We start from the raw sequence: 16,564 nt of genomic DNA on the forward strand, positions 1-16,564 counted from the left end.
CTGGGGAGGCAGAGACCTAGGCTTCTCTGGGGCTTGTGGGCCACCCAACCTAGCCTGTTTCGTGAGTTCCAGAGCAGCGTGACAAACTCTGTCTTTCACTATTGATTTACTCACTTATCTGATGTGGACGGGTGTTTGCACGCATGTGTATCTGTACACCACCTGCCTGTTGTGTGTCCTGAGAGGCCAGAAGGCTAGAAGAAGCTGTTGGATCCCCTGGGACTGGAGTTATGGATGGCTGGAAGCCACCCTGTGGGTGCTGGGAATTGAATCTGGATCCTCTGAAAGAGCAGCCAGTGCTCTTAAGCCATTTCTCCAGACCCTGTCTTTTGTTTGAAATAGAAGTGGATGGTGCCAGAGGAGTGCCACCCAAGGCTGCCTTCTTGCCAGACATATGCACACATGTGCACCTGCACATGCATAAACACACACACACCTTGATTGTCGGGGTCCAACCCCAACATAGATTATCTCTCTGGACTGGCGTGGAGGCACAGGAATAATTGAGACACAGTTCACACAGAAATATCGGAAGGGAGTCTCAGGGTTCATTTAAATCCTGAAGATCACCCGCGTTTATTTTCAAAACAGCTTTTATATCCACAGGTAAATTGAGGGGGAAGTTCATTAGCATTTCCGGGGTAGCGGGGCTAAATGTCCGCAACTCTGGCTGCTCTGTCACATAGCTTAGATTAAAACCTCTTCCCATAATTACAAGAAAGGGAGCAGAACAACGTTAGCATATCCTGACCCTGGCGACAGTCTGTCTGTAAATGCTAGGTGACCACCTCAGGTGCGACCTATGGCTTGAGACCCTGGCTCAATGTGTGGCTGCCATACAATGTAAAAATATTAACCTGTGTAATATTGACCCACACAGATGAACACTGACAGCCATTTTCAACTTGACCAGACAGGGAGACTTTACTTAGCAGTCAAACAGAAGGTCCATGACTGGTGCAGTTTTTGTTTGCACCACGGACTGTAGTATAATCGGCACACGCACAAAATCCTTTGTTTGAGTTAAAGACTTCTGCAATTGGTTCAAACATCCTTTTGTATGAGCAGGCTACCTGTTTGTTTTCCAAGACAGCTGAGTGAAAACTCTCCTGTGCTCTAACCAGAAGCCCAATTAAAGGCTTCTCTCCAGTGGTCTTTTTTTTTTTTGTCTACTTTTGTTTTTAATCATGAGTAGAGCAGGTTTATCTGGTCATAGGAAGAGCTGTGGAGCAGGGAAATGGTAGTGAGGACGGTGGTGGTGGTGACAGTGGGATCTAGACTGTCCCAAAGAGCAGCCATTAGCAGGGAGCAGAGGCTGGGACAGACTGGAGGTGGGAAATGGCCTTGGTGGCCAGAGTTGTAGGGAGCTGACAAGCTTTGAAAGGACCAAAGCTCCCAGGCTCGTCAGGACGGAAACACTGGCCTCTGTAGGAGTTAAGGATCTGGGAGCCTGAGACTCAGGTGGTGTAATATTAACAGTTGCTGCCCAATGCCACCACACACTTCTACTAGATGTTGAGGATTACTGCGGCTGCTGCTGAATGCCAGGGTCACTGGTGCTTACCGTGTAGAGCAGTAAGGCATTAATCTAAGTGTCAACAACACTTAACCTCTGGCTTCTAAATTCCACTTCGGGCTTGGAGCTACAAGTAAGTGGTTCTGCCTGTGCGACCCCTAGGCCTTGGGTACTCAAAGGTCAATACTTGAAGAACTTGTTTTTGCCTCAACACATCATTTCTATCCAGGTGGGACCAAAGGATTCCAGAAAGTTGACCGGAACAGAGTTTCATTGGCGGTATCCTTGGCCACTGGCACACGGCGGGGCTGACATCTCCAGTGAAGGAGCCAACACAGACCTTCTGTAGACTTATGCAATTTTTAGAACAGTATATGTGCTGAATAGTCTTATGTCAACTTGACACAAGCTAAAGTCATCTGAGAGGAGGGAACCTCAATTAAGAAAACACCTCCCTAAGACTGGGCTGTATGCAAGCCTGTGGGGCATGTGACTAATGGGGAGTGTCCCAGGCCCATGCCACTATGGTTCTGTAAGAAAGCAGGCTGAGGAAGCCATGTTGAGCAAGCCAGTAATCAGCCCCCCTCCATGGCCCCTGATCAGCCAGATTCTCCTACCTCCAGGCTCTAGCCCTGTCTGAGCTCCTGTTCTGACTTCTGTCAAGGGTGGACTATGATGGAGTCATAGTTCTCCCCAACTTGCATCTTGGTCATCGTGTTTCATCACAGCAATAGAAACTCTTAACTAAAACAATACATTAGAAGCGAAACCTAGGACTAGAGAGACGACACAGAGGTTAAGAGCACTGGTTGCTCTTCCAGAGGTCCTGAGTTCAATTCCCAGCAACCACATAGTAGCTCACACCATGTATAATGAGATCTGGTGCCCTCTTCTGGCCTGCAGGCATACATGAAGGTGGAATACTGTATACATAATTAATAAACAACTAAATCTTAAAAAAAAAAAAGAGTAAAACCTAGTGGTTAATTTCCAAAGGTTCCTCAAGCCAGTTTTGGTCTATATAAAAATGAACAGAAAACACTAGCCCCCTGCTATACCTGCTAATTTAGCTATCCCCCATAACTGCACCAAACTCTGCTAAGCTTTCCCTCCCCCCCCCCAAAAAAAAACCCTAGAAGTTTAGGGTAGAAAGCTGCAGCCAAGCTTGCTTGTAAGGTCATGAGTCTGACCTTCTATAGAAGGATATCAAATAAACAGGATATAAAATGTAGAGATAAACTGGGCGTGGTGATGCATGTCTTTAAGCCCGGCACTTGGGAGGCAGAGGCAGGCGAATGTTTGAGAGTTTGAGGCCAGTGTGGTCTACAGAGCAAGTTCCAAGACAATCAGGGTTACTCAGAGAGAGAGAGACAGAGAGAGAGCTGCTTGATTGGAGCCTCGTCCAGCTCATCCGGAAAGCCCCATTTCTCCGGCTGGCTCACAGATTCTCTAAACAAATGAAAGGCGCCAATGGCTGTGGCAGACACATCATCACCCCTTGCCTATAATCTATAAAATGTTCCAGTTTTAGTCTGGGGATTCAACTTCTTTGGCCTTGATCTCTGGGAGCAGAGAACCTGCCCGCGAGTTGCTTTGCTCAATATAACTGTGGTTTTTCAATTAGGCTAGACCTGGCTTACTGCGTCAGCAGAGAAACTTATTATGGGTGTGTGTGTGTGTGTGTGTGTGTGTGTGTGTGTGTGTGTGTGACATAGAACCTATTAAAACCCACACAGTTTTTTGTTAATACATATGACTATTAAGATTGTACCCTCCATGGGGCTGGAGAGAACACTCGTTGCTTGTTTGAGATATTTACAAATTACAAATTACACTTTGTGAAGATGTATTTGCTGTGATTGGTGTAATAAAAAGCTGAACGGCTAATAGCTAAGCAGGAAGTATAGGAAGGATTTCCAGGGAGAGAAAAGAAGAGGAGGAGGAATGGAGGCGCACAGGATACTAGGAGACATGGAGAGGAAACAGGAGGTGCAAGATGGAAGAGAGGTAACCCATGTGAAAGACTGTAGATTACTATAAACGGGTTAGTTTGTTAAAAGAGCTGGTTAGGAACAAGCCTGATCTATACGCTGAGCTTTCATAATTAATAAGAAGTCTCTGTGTCATTATTTGGGAACTATCTGGCGGGACAGAAAGATAATTGTTACAGTTGCTCTTCCAAAGAATCCTTGGCATGGTTTCCACACCCACATGGCAGCTATATCTAACTCCAGTTCCAGGGGATCTGGTGCCCTCTTCCGGACTCCATGAGCACCAAGTACGCACAAGGTGCACATACACACACACAGGCAAAACACTAACATGCACAATAAAAATAAATAAAATTCTCTGCCTCAATCAGCTTGCATTCTAGGCTCACGCTTAACTTTGCAAGATCGTAAAATAAACTGCCTTAATTTCACTACTCTGAGTCTCCAGTGGCTTATTACAAAGTTAAGATCATGTTTTCAGGCACAGCGGCTCAAAGCTGTCTTTCGACCACGCGTGTGCACACACACACACAATAATAATAATAAAGGTGTTTAAAAACCCCAAACCAAAAGCTCCAAACAGAACCAACACCACCAGAACGAACCAACAAGAAACCTTCAGTGAAATTTCTCTACAAGGCCTGCCTTTCCCAGCTCTTCCAGGGATATCTGGCGACATCTACTGCTGGGCATCGTCGCTAACCCCATACCCACGTGGGCAAACAAGGCCTCTCACCGCTGCGTCTGCGCACTGGGTCCCTGGCTGGACGCAGTGGTCTGGGCCGGAAGTCTGGCACGGAGAAGGCTCGGGTCCCCACTTTCATCCTAGAGTGGCTACGGATGTCCTCCGGGCGGGGCGTCGGGTTGCTTCCGGCCGGGGTGTGCAGAGGCGGTGTGGGCTTTGTGGTCGCCTGGGGCTGCGCAGCCGGGTGCGGCTCGGCAAGCTTCCGTGCCGTCCTCTCGCCGCCGGGCTCCGGGTGAGTGGGGCGTCGTAGTTGGCGCGGGCGGGCGGGCTGGCTAGTGGTCAGTGGGGTTCAGCAATTCGGTTTGGTGTTCCGGGCCTGGCTGCACTTCATTTTTGCAGGTGTCCGCAGCTCCTTGCTTCGTTCGGGCCGAGCCCTGCGGTTTTTCCTCCCCGACCTGGGTGTGATAGATGCTTGGGCTGGTCGCCCTACGACATCGAGGTCCTTAGGGGTTGCACACTCATCCTTGGCGCCCAGAGCTCAGGGCTCTGTTTGGCCGCTTGCAGGCTGCTCAGATGCAATGAGTGCAGGTGCACGCAACTGCTGTTCTGCTTGGACCTTGCCCTCCTGCCTTTCGTCAGACCTCTCGGCCTCTCCTGGAGGAGATGCAGTGCAGGCACCCCAGTGGTTCGGGGGTTGCAGATAATGTGCGTGTTGGGCAGAATCAGCTTCTTACGACCTGAAGGAGGATTCCCAGGTGGGGGTCATGTGTCAGCCAAGCTGTCACAGTCAGTGATGACATAACAGAGTCAACACCTGTGATATCTCTGTGATGATGCTCGGAACATTTAACCCTCCTTGCATCCTGCCTCACTGTGGTCCAGGAGTCCCCAGGGCCTGAGTAGTACGCTAAAGGTTTCCTGTGGGTTTTAGCAGGAGTATGGCTCTAAATTCCAGCAGTTTCCTGCAGGAGTCGGTACTCACAGTCACCCGGTGCACTCAAGACATCCTTCCCCTGAGACCCATCCCAATGAAAGACAGAAATAATTGTCTTTTGCTCACGGAGAAATCAGTGCGCCACCCTCCATCCCCCACTCCACGCGGGGTTTCGTTGTTGTTTTAGGTTTTTCGAGACAGAGTTTCTCTGTGTAGCTCTAGCTGTCTTGGAACTTGCTCTGTAAACCAGGCTGGCTCTACCTGCCTCTGCCCCCCCCCCCCCGCCCCCCCGCGAGTTCTGGGATTAAAGGAGCGAGCCACCATGCCCAATTTACATACCGACTTTTAAGGCCGTGTCTCACTTCCTTTTTAGCAGACTGCAGACCTTTCGTGGATGCAGCATTGTATCTGTTTCAATACTTCGTGGGAGGTACAGAGAAACTCCACAAGCCGGTATATTTGGCTCTGGACACTGCTGGTTCTTTGAGGGTGGAATCCTGGTCCTGGAATAATTTGGGGGGGGGGGGCGGTGATAGAAAGCAGAGCTGGGAAAAACTTATGTTCTGATCTGATCTTGGAAGGGATGTCAGAGAAGCAGTAGGCTTGAAGTAATTCAGAGAGCCCTCCTAACTGCTTCTTTGGCTTGTGGAAGGAAGATGGCTGCTGTTAGGCCCCTGGGCTTGTTGGAAAAGAAACTTGTTTGTGTCAGTGAGAGACCCTGTGTGCAGGTACTAGGGGCAGAGACTGGACGAGGAGCCCTAAGGGGGCAGCCAGCCACTGGCTCTATTCTTTTCGACCTCCAGTAAGCTGCCTCTGGTAAACTTACAGATGATTTTGAGAACATAATACAAACCTGCTTTGCCCACATGGCACCCAGCTGCCTGCGCAACGGCAGAGGCTTCTAAGGAGGTGGGTGTTGAGGCCCACTTGCCTGGCTATTCCCAAGGCTATGCCAATTTTCCTACTCCTATTTTATTTTATGTGTATGGGTGTTTAGTCTGCACATATCCCTGTCCATCACATTTGTGCCTGATGCCCTCAGAAGCCAGAAGAGGGCATTGGATCCCCTAGAACTGGAGTTACAGAGTTGTGAACTGCTGTGTGGGTTCCGGGAATTAAACCCAAGACCTCTGAAAGAGTAGAGGAAGAGACCTGGTCAGTCGTCCTCATCAACTTAGACCGTGAAACCCAATATAAACAGGTTCAACAGAACCACCATATACGGGCTGCCCACGCAGCTTCAACATTACCAGAGCCTAAATTTCATTTTTCCCCCCTCTGGAAGAGTAACGAATGCTCTTAACCGCCAGGCTATCTCTCAAGCCCCCAATTTGCTGGTTTTTGAGATGAACATTTCTTCAAGCAGATACGTTTTATTCAAGAGATTTTCCTTAAAGCAAGAATTTATAAAAGTCATAAAGAGACAACATGGTTTTAAGCTATTCTTGTAAACAGAAACAGATGTAGGCTTGTTTCCAGGTAGCATCGTCATTGTAAGTATGATATCCAGGGCTGAGGAGTAGCTCATTGATAGGACACTTACTTGCCCAGCATGCGTAATACCCTGAGTTCTACATAATGCATAATATCCTTAGTGCTACAGACAATAGTAAAAGTCTAAAACCAGAAACCACATGTCCATTTTACCCTTTTTTCAAACATTAAGTTTCAACATGCAAATTTCTTCATAGTACTAACCTCGTCCATCTCTAAGCAAAACACCCGGTAAGAGCAACATGTATTTACAAAGAATCAAGTCTCTCAAAGCACGAAGTGGACTCTGAGTGACAGACCTGAACCCGAGCCTTCGCTCAGCTCCTGACTAGGCTAGTGATCTTGGCTAATCTACGTTCTCTTCTAGTCTCTTCTCCCTGTCGCTTGGTGACACACGTGAGATGCCGCAGGTCCTTTCTGAGCACCATGGCTGGCTGGGCTGCCAGTTAGACTCCTGTGCAGCAGGCTGGAAGCACTGCCTTGCTATAGCTTTGGGGGTTCTGAAGCTTAAAGCTTGCATGGCCACCCCACAACCCACACCCCCAGACAGCTCGCTCTTTGAAGGAGCGGTGGGAAAGATCTGGCTCAAATGCCTAGTAAGTGACCCAAGTGTTTCTGCTACCTACTTGGAGAAGAATGCTGGGGGGAGGGGGGTTAGGAGAGCCTTGAAGGTTTTTACACAGGAAGTCACCATTCCATTTATGCTTTTAAAGAGCCATCCTGCTGGCTCTTCAGAAAACGGTGGAGACACGTTAGACAGTTGTCCCCCTTGCGTGTTAAGAAATAATAGTAGAGAATAGCATTGGAGTTTTGAGATGAGCAGAGCGCAATATAATGGTCTGGCCTATAGGTCTGCTGGTGGATTGGATGTGGGGCATTCATAAAAGTAAAGGGAACTAAGGATATGCACAGTTCTGGCCGAACCAGTACAAGCTGATGGAGAAGGGGCAGATTTAGCAGAAGCCGGAAGGTTGACACCTGAGGTTTGAAAACCTGAGAAGGCATCAGGTTGAGAACTAGTCATGTTGAAGCTGGAAAAGAGCCCAGCTGCAGGAAGAAAACTGTTTCCAGCCAGAGATACCATCTCTCTGCTAAGGTAGGTCAGCGATGGAGGAGGTCTTGCCTGGATTGTGGCAAGGCTCCATTGTCATCACTGGACACTGGGAGAAGGTAGTTAGTGAATGAGAAAGCTGGTAGAGGCTGCCCCAGGGGCACTGTGACAAGATAACTTCCTGAGTAAGAAGTCATTGAGTGTCTGGTGTAGGCAGAAGCGGAGCTGAGTAAGTGGCCGAAGTTTGTGACATCGTAAACTATTGTGATAACCTGACCCCGGCGTATTTAAGAAAGAAAGGAGATACAAAAATAAACTCAGTGACCTGTGAGTGTCATTATGGAGAGGTGGGGTGGTAGCTGGAGAGGAAATAAAGGCCAGGAAGTTAGGTTGGTATTCTTGTTCTGTGAGACAGGATATATGTTCCCCCGGAGCAGAGACTAGATGTGTGTGCCGTTTAGTTTTTTAGATGAGATTTTGATAATCTACCTAGAAGATGTCATGGCTCTCTTGTTCCCTACTATATCAGTCCAGGAATTCTGTCCCCAATTAAGTGGATGGAAGAGCTAGCATTGCTGTATGCTGATTGGAATGGCAGGCTAGACGGCAAGAGAAGCTTCTGTGTAAGCGGGAGGGAATGATGGCTGGGTGAGATGGATGGGAGGAGGTCTAGAGCAAGGGGAGGTGAACCATCTCTCAGGTCAAGTTTAGCTTGATTCCAAGAAGAGGGAGGTAAACACAGGCCAGCGGTGGAAGTGGGCGTTCTTGTCTCACTGCCCTTGCTTTCTTACTGAAGCAAGGGCTAAGGGATAGAAAAAATGCTAGACATTTTAAATATTTATTTTATGTGTATGAATGTTTTACCTGTATATGTATATATACCATATGTGGTCCTGATGCCCACATAGGTCAGAAAACAGCATCAGATCCCCTGGAGCTGAAGTTACAGACAGTTGTGAGCTGCCGTTGTTGTGGGTGCTAGGAACTGAACCTAGGTCCTCTGTAAGAACAGCAAGTACTCTTAACTGCTGAGCCATCTCTACAACCCCACTGTCGGCCTTTTGAAAAGAAGAAAAGGATGACCGGGCAGTGGTGCACACCTTTAATCCTGGCACTCGGAAGCAGGTGGATCTCTGTGAGTTCGAGGCCAGCCTGGTCTACAAGAGCTAGTTCCAGGACAGACAGAGCTACATAGTGAGACCCTGGCTTGAAAAACCAAAAAATAAAAGATAAAAAAAAAAGAAGAAGAAGGAAAAGAAAAAAGGAGGAGAAAAAGAGAGTTGGGTGAGCGTAGTCATGGCTGGCAGCTCTCAGGGCGTCAGGGCTGTAGATATAAGAGCACTTGGTCAGCTAGAGTTCAGACAGATCCAAAACAGGCTGAAGGTGGCCGGAGCTGGGTCTCACACAGGTGACAGGAAGAAAAGGGCAGCTGAGTTCCATGAAGAGGATTTATACCTTTTCTCACTGCGGCTACTTGAGTCTCTTCCTTAAAATGTTGTGCATTGCCAGTACCTTTAATCTCGGCACTGGGGAGGCAGAAGCAGGTGGATCTCTGCGAGTCTGAGGCAAGCTTGGTTCATGTAGGGAGTTCTAGGCCAGCCAGTACCACATAGTGAGACCTGCCTTTTAAAAAAATGTGTTAATGTTTGGGTGCCATCTGCTCACAGCTCCTGTCCTTTAAATCATCTCTGCTACTTACTGTACCTGATACATTGTGACAGCGAGGTAAGTCTGTTCTCCAGATAAAAGATAAAAAGTGTGTACATCTTCAGTACAGATGTAGGGTTTTTGTTGATGTTGTTATTTCTGTTTTTTATTTTTTATCTGAAATGGGCCAACTCTTGGAGACAGAGCCCAATGATTTTTAGGGCTAAGTATATAAACTGTTGAGAATTGTGCCAGTGAGGCCCAGGACAGGGGCCTCTGGAGCCATTCCAGTCATCAGGGGAGTCCATTGAGGGGACTGGATTATAAGGCTACCGAAAGGGTGAGAGATTGAAGTACGGAGAGCCCAGCTGGGTTCTGGGCTTCCGTCACTGGAGGCCAGAAATGCCGCATTGCTGCTAGCGCTGAGGCCCTGTGTATTACACATACACCGCGAGTGCAGTGCTGTGGACCATGGCTGCTCACTGGGTGCGGACAAGACAGATGAGGCTGGAGGGTAGGAGGAGTGATGGATGGCTGCTCACTGGGTGCGGACAAGACAGATGAGGCTGGAGGGTAGGAGGAGTGATGGATGTTGTTTGCGTGATCTTTAGAATTACATGTCTTGATTTTTTTTCTTGTTGTTTGCTTTTCAAGACAGGGTTTCTCAGTAGCTTTGGAGCCTGTTCTGGAACTCACTATGTAGCCCAGGCTGGCCTCAAACTCACAGAGATCTGCCTGCCTCTGCCTCCCGAGTGCTGGGATAAAGGCGTGCACCACCACCGCCCGGCTACATGTCTTGATTTTTAAGTAGAGCCCCGGCCATATCCCTGTCTCTCTGTCTCCCACCCAGGAAAGGTAGAAGGGTGCTGTTTAACTGGCACAGGCCTGTTTGTCCTGGGGTTGGATATATGAGAGGTGGGGCCCCAAGAAGCCTTCCCATGTGTACAATGGGTTAGAGCAAGGTGAGAGTTGGAAACAGTGAAGGGCCCGAAGTGTGGGCAGAGGAAAGGCTTCCTCTCTCACTAGCATGGGAGTTTAATTTTAGAGCTTCTGCCTGCTCAGCAGCTTTTTGTTAACGAAGGGAAAGACATCTTCTTCTCTCATTTCAGATTCTACTGTAGGAGCTGGGGGCAAGAAGGTGCTCCCGAAGCCTGAACTTCTGGGGATGAAAAGTCACAGAATATGATGTCTGACAAACTTACAGTGCTGGAGCCTTCCGCCTCAGAGCCCGGGGAGTTTCATGAAGACAGGTTAGCGCCGCTGTTGGGGAATCCAGAAAGACAGAGCCTCGAGAGTCCCCCCTCTCAGGAGGGGGGCTTCAAACAGATAACAGTGACCCACTGGAAAATCCAAACAGGAGAGACAGCCCAGCTATGCAGTAAGTCAGGAAGAAACCCTGTTCTCAACTCAAACCTTCTGATCCTTCAGAGAGAGCTCATAGAAGGGGAGACCCGTTCTTGTGGTGTTGGTGGCAGAAGCTTCCCATTCAATTCAAATGTAGTTCCACATCCAATTTCTCACACGGGGGAGAAGCCTTATCAGTGTGATCACTGTGGGAAAGGCTTCAGTCAAAACTCCCTCCTCACCGAACACCAGAGAGTCCACGCTGGGGACAGGCTCTCTGTGTGCAACGTGTGTGGGAAAGACCTCATTCACTACGCTGACCTAGTTGAGCACCAGCGTGCACACAGCGGCGAGAAGCCGTTCAAGTGTGCACAGTGTGGGAAAGCGTTTTGTCACAGTTCAGACCTGCTTCGACACCAGAGAGTCCACACCAGAGAGAGGCCTTTTGAATGCAAAGAGTGTGGGAAAGGCTTCAGTCAGAGCTCCTTACTCATTCGCCATCAGAGAATTCACACGGGAGAGAGACCCTACGAGTGTAACGAGTGTGGGAAATCTTTCATTCGGAGCTCGAGCCTTATTCGGCACTACCAGATCCACACAGAGGTGAAACAGTATGAATGCAGAGACTGTGGGAAAGCCTTCCGGCACCGTTCGGACCTCATTGAACACCAGAGAATTCACACTGGAGAGAGACCCTTTGAGTGTCACGAATGTGGGAAGGCCTTTATTCGCAGCTCAAAGCTCATCCAACATCAGAGAATCCATACCGGAGAACGGCCTTACGTGTGCAATGAGTGTGGGAAGCGCTTCAGTCAGACGTCCAACTTCACTCAGCACCAGAGGATCCACACTGGGGAAAAACTCTACGAGTGTAAGGAATGCGGCAAAGCCTTCTTTCTGAGCTCGTACCTCATACGACACCAGAAAATCCACACTGGCGAGCGGGTGTACGAGTGTAAAGAGTGTGGGAAGGCTTTCCTGCAGAAGGCCCACCTCACTGAGCATCAGAAGATCCACACCGGAGACAGACCCTTTGAGTGCAAAGACTGCGGGAAAGCCTTCATCCAGAGCTCCAAGCTGTTGCTGCATCAGATCGTCCACACTGGGGAGAAGCCCTACGTGTGCAGTTACTGTGGGAAAGGCTTTATACAGAGGTCCAACTTCCTTCAGCACCAGAAGACGCACACCAAGGAGAAGCTCCACCAGTACGGTCAGCATGGAACGGATCTCACCCCACCCCCAGACCTTGTCCACCATGAGGATCTTTCCCTGAGCAAGACCTCCCTTCATTTGGGAGAGGCATCTACAGATCAGGGGTGTCATGCAGGTCACTTATGAGACAGTCGCTCTTGGAGTCAGTAAGTGGTGCTTGGAAACGGGCATACTTAGTATGTGGCTTGTCACATTTCCCAAGTCACAGATAGCCTACTTGTGGTTAGGTCTGTCGTCTGTCACCAGGTCAGGAAAGCTGAGGTGAAAGACCCCCAGAGTGGGGGGACTCTCACTCAAATCTCGGGATAACACGACCCCCCAGGAACTCACGAGAGACCGTCCTTGCTGCAATCACATGAGGTTTATTGACAGGACAGGAACCAGTGCACTGGGGCTGAAACTCATTTCCCACGCAGGGGTAGAGTTCGACCCCAAGTAGCTGGGAGAAGGGGTATTTAAGGGAAGAAACCATAACCCAATAACCCAAAGGAGGTAGGGAGGGCATCATTGGAAAATTCCGAAAATACCAGTGATAATCACAAGGGGGTAACTCCCTGTTTCTCAAGATTATTCTCAAGATTATAATCTAACTTCAAAGTTAGCTAGTTCCTGGACTGGAGTCACTGAACCGGCTAACCTAGATTTTGGTTCTCCTCTCCCTGCTAGATTTTTTTTGGCTTTGCTTTTTCTGCTAGAAGGGTCTGAATTTATCTGGGTCTTTCAGGGGGACTGGACAGCTGGCTTTGAGCTGAACACTGAGGGAGAGCCTCTAGAGCATTTTCTAGATTTTCGTTAAAGTTACACACTGTCGAGTTAAATCTTTTCAGAGATACGACTACTTCTCTGAAAGGTTGGAGAAAGGGGTTTTCTCATGCAAAACTGCAAGTTGGTTCTTCCCTATTGTCTGGGACTAAACTCCACGCCACAGGGCCACCACAGGGCCAAGTCCCTGGCCTTTGCTTTCTCAACTGTTTGACTCCTGGTAAAGCTTTTGACGTGCTCCTCCGTCCACGACCTCCAGGCCGCTCCCACTCCTGTCCTCATGGGTCTTCCCCTGTCTCTCAAGTCGCTCCTGATTATTCTGCAAGGCCTCTCTCAGGCACCATGCCCCAGAATGCTTCCTTAGAACCGAGCTGGGTTTGTGGCTTGTGCTTCTGTTGCTCAGTGCTTCCCTCTGCTACTGTACTTGCTTTTAAATAGCACAATTTTGAATTCTTTTTCATTGTGCTCTGTTCCCTGAGGGCAATGATCATGTATCATTGATTCCCATGTCCCTAGTGTCTAGCACATGACAATAAACGAAGCAAAAACCCAAGTCTGTGTAATTGGCTTATCCTTTATCTGTCTACTGTCTCGAGACAGGTTCTCACCATGTGGCCCAGACTGGCCTCAGACTCCTCACCCCCCCCCAATCTCCTCAGTGTTGGGGTGACAGGTGTGCCCTACAACACCTGCTACCATTCTGTGTTGCTGTTTTTAAGTTTGGGGATGTTCTTTCTGTCATCAGCGTGGTCTGTTTTACTAGGAAGTACTGTCTCCCCAAGTCCTGTTGATACTTGCTCTTTAGAGTTGCTGACTATCTCCTGTCTGTGGTTCTTACCCAGCAGGTGTGGCGTGGCCCTCACTCAGAGCTGCCCATTGTACTTTGAGGGCAATGCCCTCATGTTTACTTCAGTCTTTGTCTATTTTAGCAGCTCCAGGCTCGACTGTCTTTCTAACGTCACTTGTTTGGAAATGTTTAAAATTAAGATATTTGAGGAATAGTTTTAGATTCTTGAAAGATGAGAGTAAGAAGGTGCCATGCATCCTATGGGGAGTGTGCAGGTGGAGCCAGACATATCACAGAACAGTGTGCGAAGTGGGCACCAGTCCTCGTGAGAGCTCTGGACCAGGGGCTAAGAGTGGCACTGTAGATCTAGGAAGGCTCCGGAGCAGGCTTGATTTACATCGTTTCTCTGTAGCTTTGGAGCCTGTCCTGGAACTAGCTCTTGTAGACCAGGCTGGCCTCGAACTCACAGAGATCTGCCTGCCTCTGCCTCCCAAGTGCTGGGATTAAACGTATTTGCCACCACTGCCCGGCACAGACTTAATGTTTTAACTGTCCAGAGAAGTCAGTGGACATCTGCCAGCCTAGGAGCAGAGATTTTGGATGGTGTCTGCACAGACGGACAGAGCACAGGATGCCCTGCAGCTCAGGGTTCGTACACGGTGGATTTCAGCCAGCAAATGTGCCGTTTCTGCCTCTATTCCTTGATAAGACCATCAGTCACAACAATTAGTTTGAGACAATATGAAGATAATTTTTGTCCTAGAGGGGAAATTCTGAGTTTTTAACAAATTCCAGTAACCCCAGGCACTTCAAGTGGACAGATAATTTAAAAAGGACACGATATTCATTTTTTAGAAAACTCACCATCACGTGACATAGCTAGTAGAGTTTCAATCAGTACAGTATAGTATCGACTTCCTACTGTTCAGGAAGTTCCTCTGCAATACCACAGTCAAGAAAAATAATATTTCTTTTACCTCAAAAAAGTCCCCTTTTACTCTACTCAGAGTCAATCCAACCCCTACCCTGGTAGCCACTTCCTGTGAGTATAGAATTGCATTGTTTGTCCTAGGACCACCCACACGTGGACTGAGATAGGTGCCCTTGTGTCTGACTTTGGTCACTTGGGCATGTGGCCAAAGTGTCTTTAGACTCTGTCATGGAGCTTTGCATTTGGAATTCTTTTTGCCAAGTAGGGTCCCATTGGACAGCTAGGCCAGCATGTGCTCACTGGTCCATTTGCTTATGGAAATTGGGTTTCCAGTGTGGACTCTCAAGAATAAACCACTGTGAACATTTGCGTAAAAGCATTCATTTGCACATGTATATTCAGGCAACTACAACTTTTATAAGTACCTCAGTCTTAGGTGACTGGAACAAAATAATGTCAACTACGTAGCTTATAGACAGTAGGAATGCATTTTGCAAAGTATTGGAGTCTGAGGGACCCAAGGGCTAGTGAGGCATTCGTGGGTGGGTGCCTGCTCCTTGCAGCCTAGCACAGCAGAAGGGTGTTTGGGAGATTTCTCTAGCCTCTTCTAAGGGCAGAAGTCCCAATCATGAAGTCCCGGTCACTTACAATCCCGTCACTTCCCAAAGCCCCACCTTTTGATGGCATCGCTTTAGGGATTCGGATTTCAGCGCAGGATGCATATGTTCAGTCTGTGGGAATAAGTACTTTTCTAGCTCTATAAGAAACCGCTGACAGCTCTCAATGCTGTACTGCCCTGCGCTCCTGCCAGTATGTGAGTGCTCCTACTGCTCCCTGTTCTTGCCAACACTTAGTATGCTCAGTCCATTCCGGATTCTGTTTTGTTGGTATTTTGATTTGTTTCGTGTTTTGCAATGGTACTACTCTGTAGCTCAGCTGGCGGGGGTGATGTTCCTGTGCCAGCCTTGCAGGTGTCGGGTGTATTGTAGGTGTGGGCTACCATTCCCAACTTGTATAGCTTTAGTTTTATTGTTTGTTTTTTTGACAGTCTCACTGTGTGACCCTGACCGGCACGGACTTGACAGTGTAGCCTAGATTGGACTCGAACCCACTGAGTTTCACCTGCCTCTGCCTTCTGAACGCTGGAATTAAAGGTGGGTGACGCCATGCCTGATCTTTGTATAGGGTTTTTGCAAAGCAGCTTTCTAAGGTGCTGGAGAGATGCTCAGTGGTTAAGAGCACTGGCTTCTCTTCCAGAGGACCCAGGTTTGATTACCAGCACCTACTTGGTAGCTCACAACTGCCTATAACTTGAGATCCAGGGGACCCAATGCCATCTTCTGGCCTCCATGGACACCAGAAATGCATGTGGTGCCAACATACATGTAGGCAAAACACCCATACACGTAGTGAATAAAAATGAAAACAACTTTCTCGAACTGGGCCGGGGGTCTCCCACCTGTAATCTGAATGGCTTGGAGAAAATCAGTCTTAGGGCAGGGGAAGTCAGTCTGGGGTGGGGGGGGTTGGAGAGTTACATCCCTCCCCCATTCTTACTGTCTCTCTGCTACCTGGCTGCCATGAAGTAAGTGCCTGCTATCAGTGATGATGGTTTTGCCTCCCCACAGACCCGCAGCAGTGAAGCAAACTCCGAGGACTAAATAAACCCTTCAAAACTGAGCACACACAAATCCTCATGTCAACTTCAGATATGTTGCCACAGCATGAAAAACTAACATATTTCAAGAATCCCTATTCATTCCCACACGAGTATGTGCCTGCTAAAGCTGAGCTCAGAAGCCGGGCGGTGGTGGCACAAGCCTTTGATCCCAGCACTCAGGAGGCAACGACAGGCGGATCTCTGTGAGTTTGAGGCCAGCCTTGTCTACAGAGTGAGTTCCAGGACGGCCAGGACTACGCTGAGAAACCCTGTCTCCAAAACAAAAACAAAAAAAATGAGCTCAGATGGTTCAGATTAACTGCACTGCCTGCTCTGCCAGAAGACCTGGGGTCTGTTTCCCAGCACCCATATAATGGCTCACAGTCATTTGTAACTCCAGTTCTGACAGCCTTTTCTGGCTCCTTGGGCATAAGCCACACACATGGTACACAGTCGTACATGCAGGGAAAACACCCATACATATTAAATAAAATTTAAAAACTTTTTTTTTTGGTCGTGGTTTCTCTGTGTATCCCCTGCTGTCCTGGAA

General features: G+C 48.4%; 1 protein-coding gene across 2 annotated transcripts; it reads left to right on the top strand.

Moving 5' to 3' along the window:
• The first annotated feature begins 4,277 nt into the window (after positions 1-4,277).
• On the top strand, positions 4,278-13,189 carry Znf623 (zinc finger protein 623). 2 transcript variants are annotated; one of them, XM_075959575.1, is made up of 3 exons: positions 4,278-4,484; positions 9,339-9,396; positions 10,428-13,189. In XM_075959575.1, exon 3 carries the CDS (start codon positions 10,501-10,503, stop codon positions 11,998-12,000), a length of 1,500 nt encoding a protein of 499 aa, XP_075815690.1. In that variant the 5' UTR covers positions 4,278-4,484; positions 9,339-9,396; positions 10,428-10,500; the 3' UTR covers positions 12,001-13,189. The 2 variants fall into 2 exon arrangements, with proteins under 2 accessions (XP_075815690.1, XP_075815691.1); XM_075959576.1 differs by lacking the exon at positions 9,339-9,396.
• Positions 13,190-16,564: the final 3,375 nt, after the last annotated feature.

The sequence above is a fragment of the Microtus pennsylvanicus genome, chromosome 2, assembly GCF_037038515.1.
Source record: "Microtus pennsylvanicus isolate mMicPen1 chromosome 2, mMicPen1.hap1, whole genome shotgun sequence".
NCBI classification, from domain to species: domain Eukaryota; kingdom Metazoa; phylum Chordata; class Mammalia; order Rodentia; family Cricetidae; genus Microtus; species Microtus pennsylvanicus.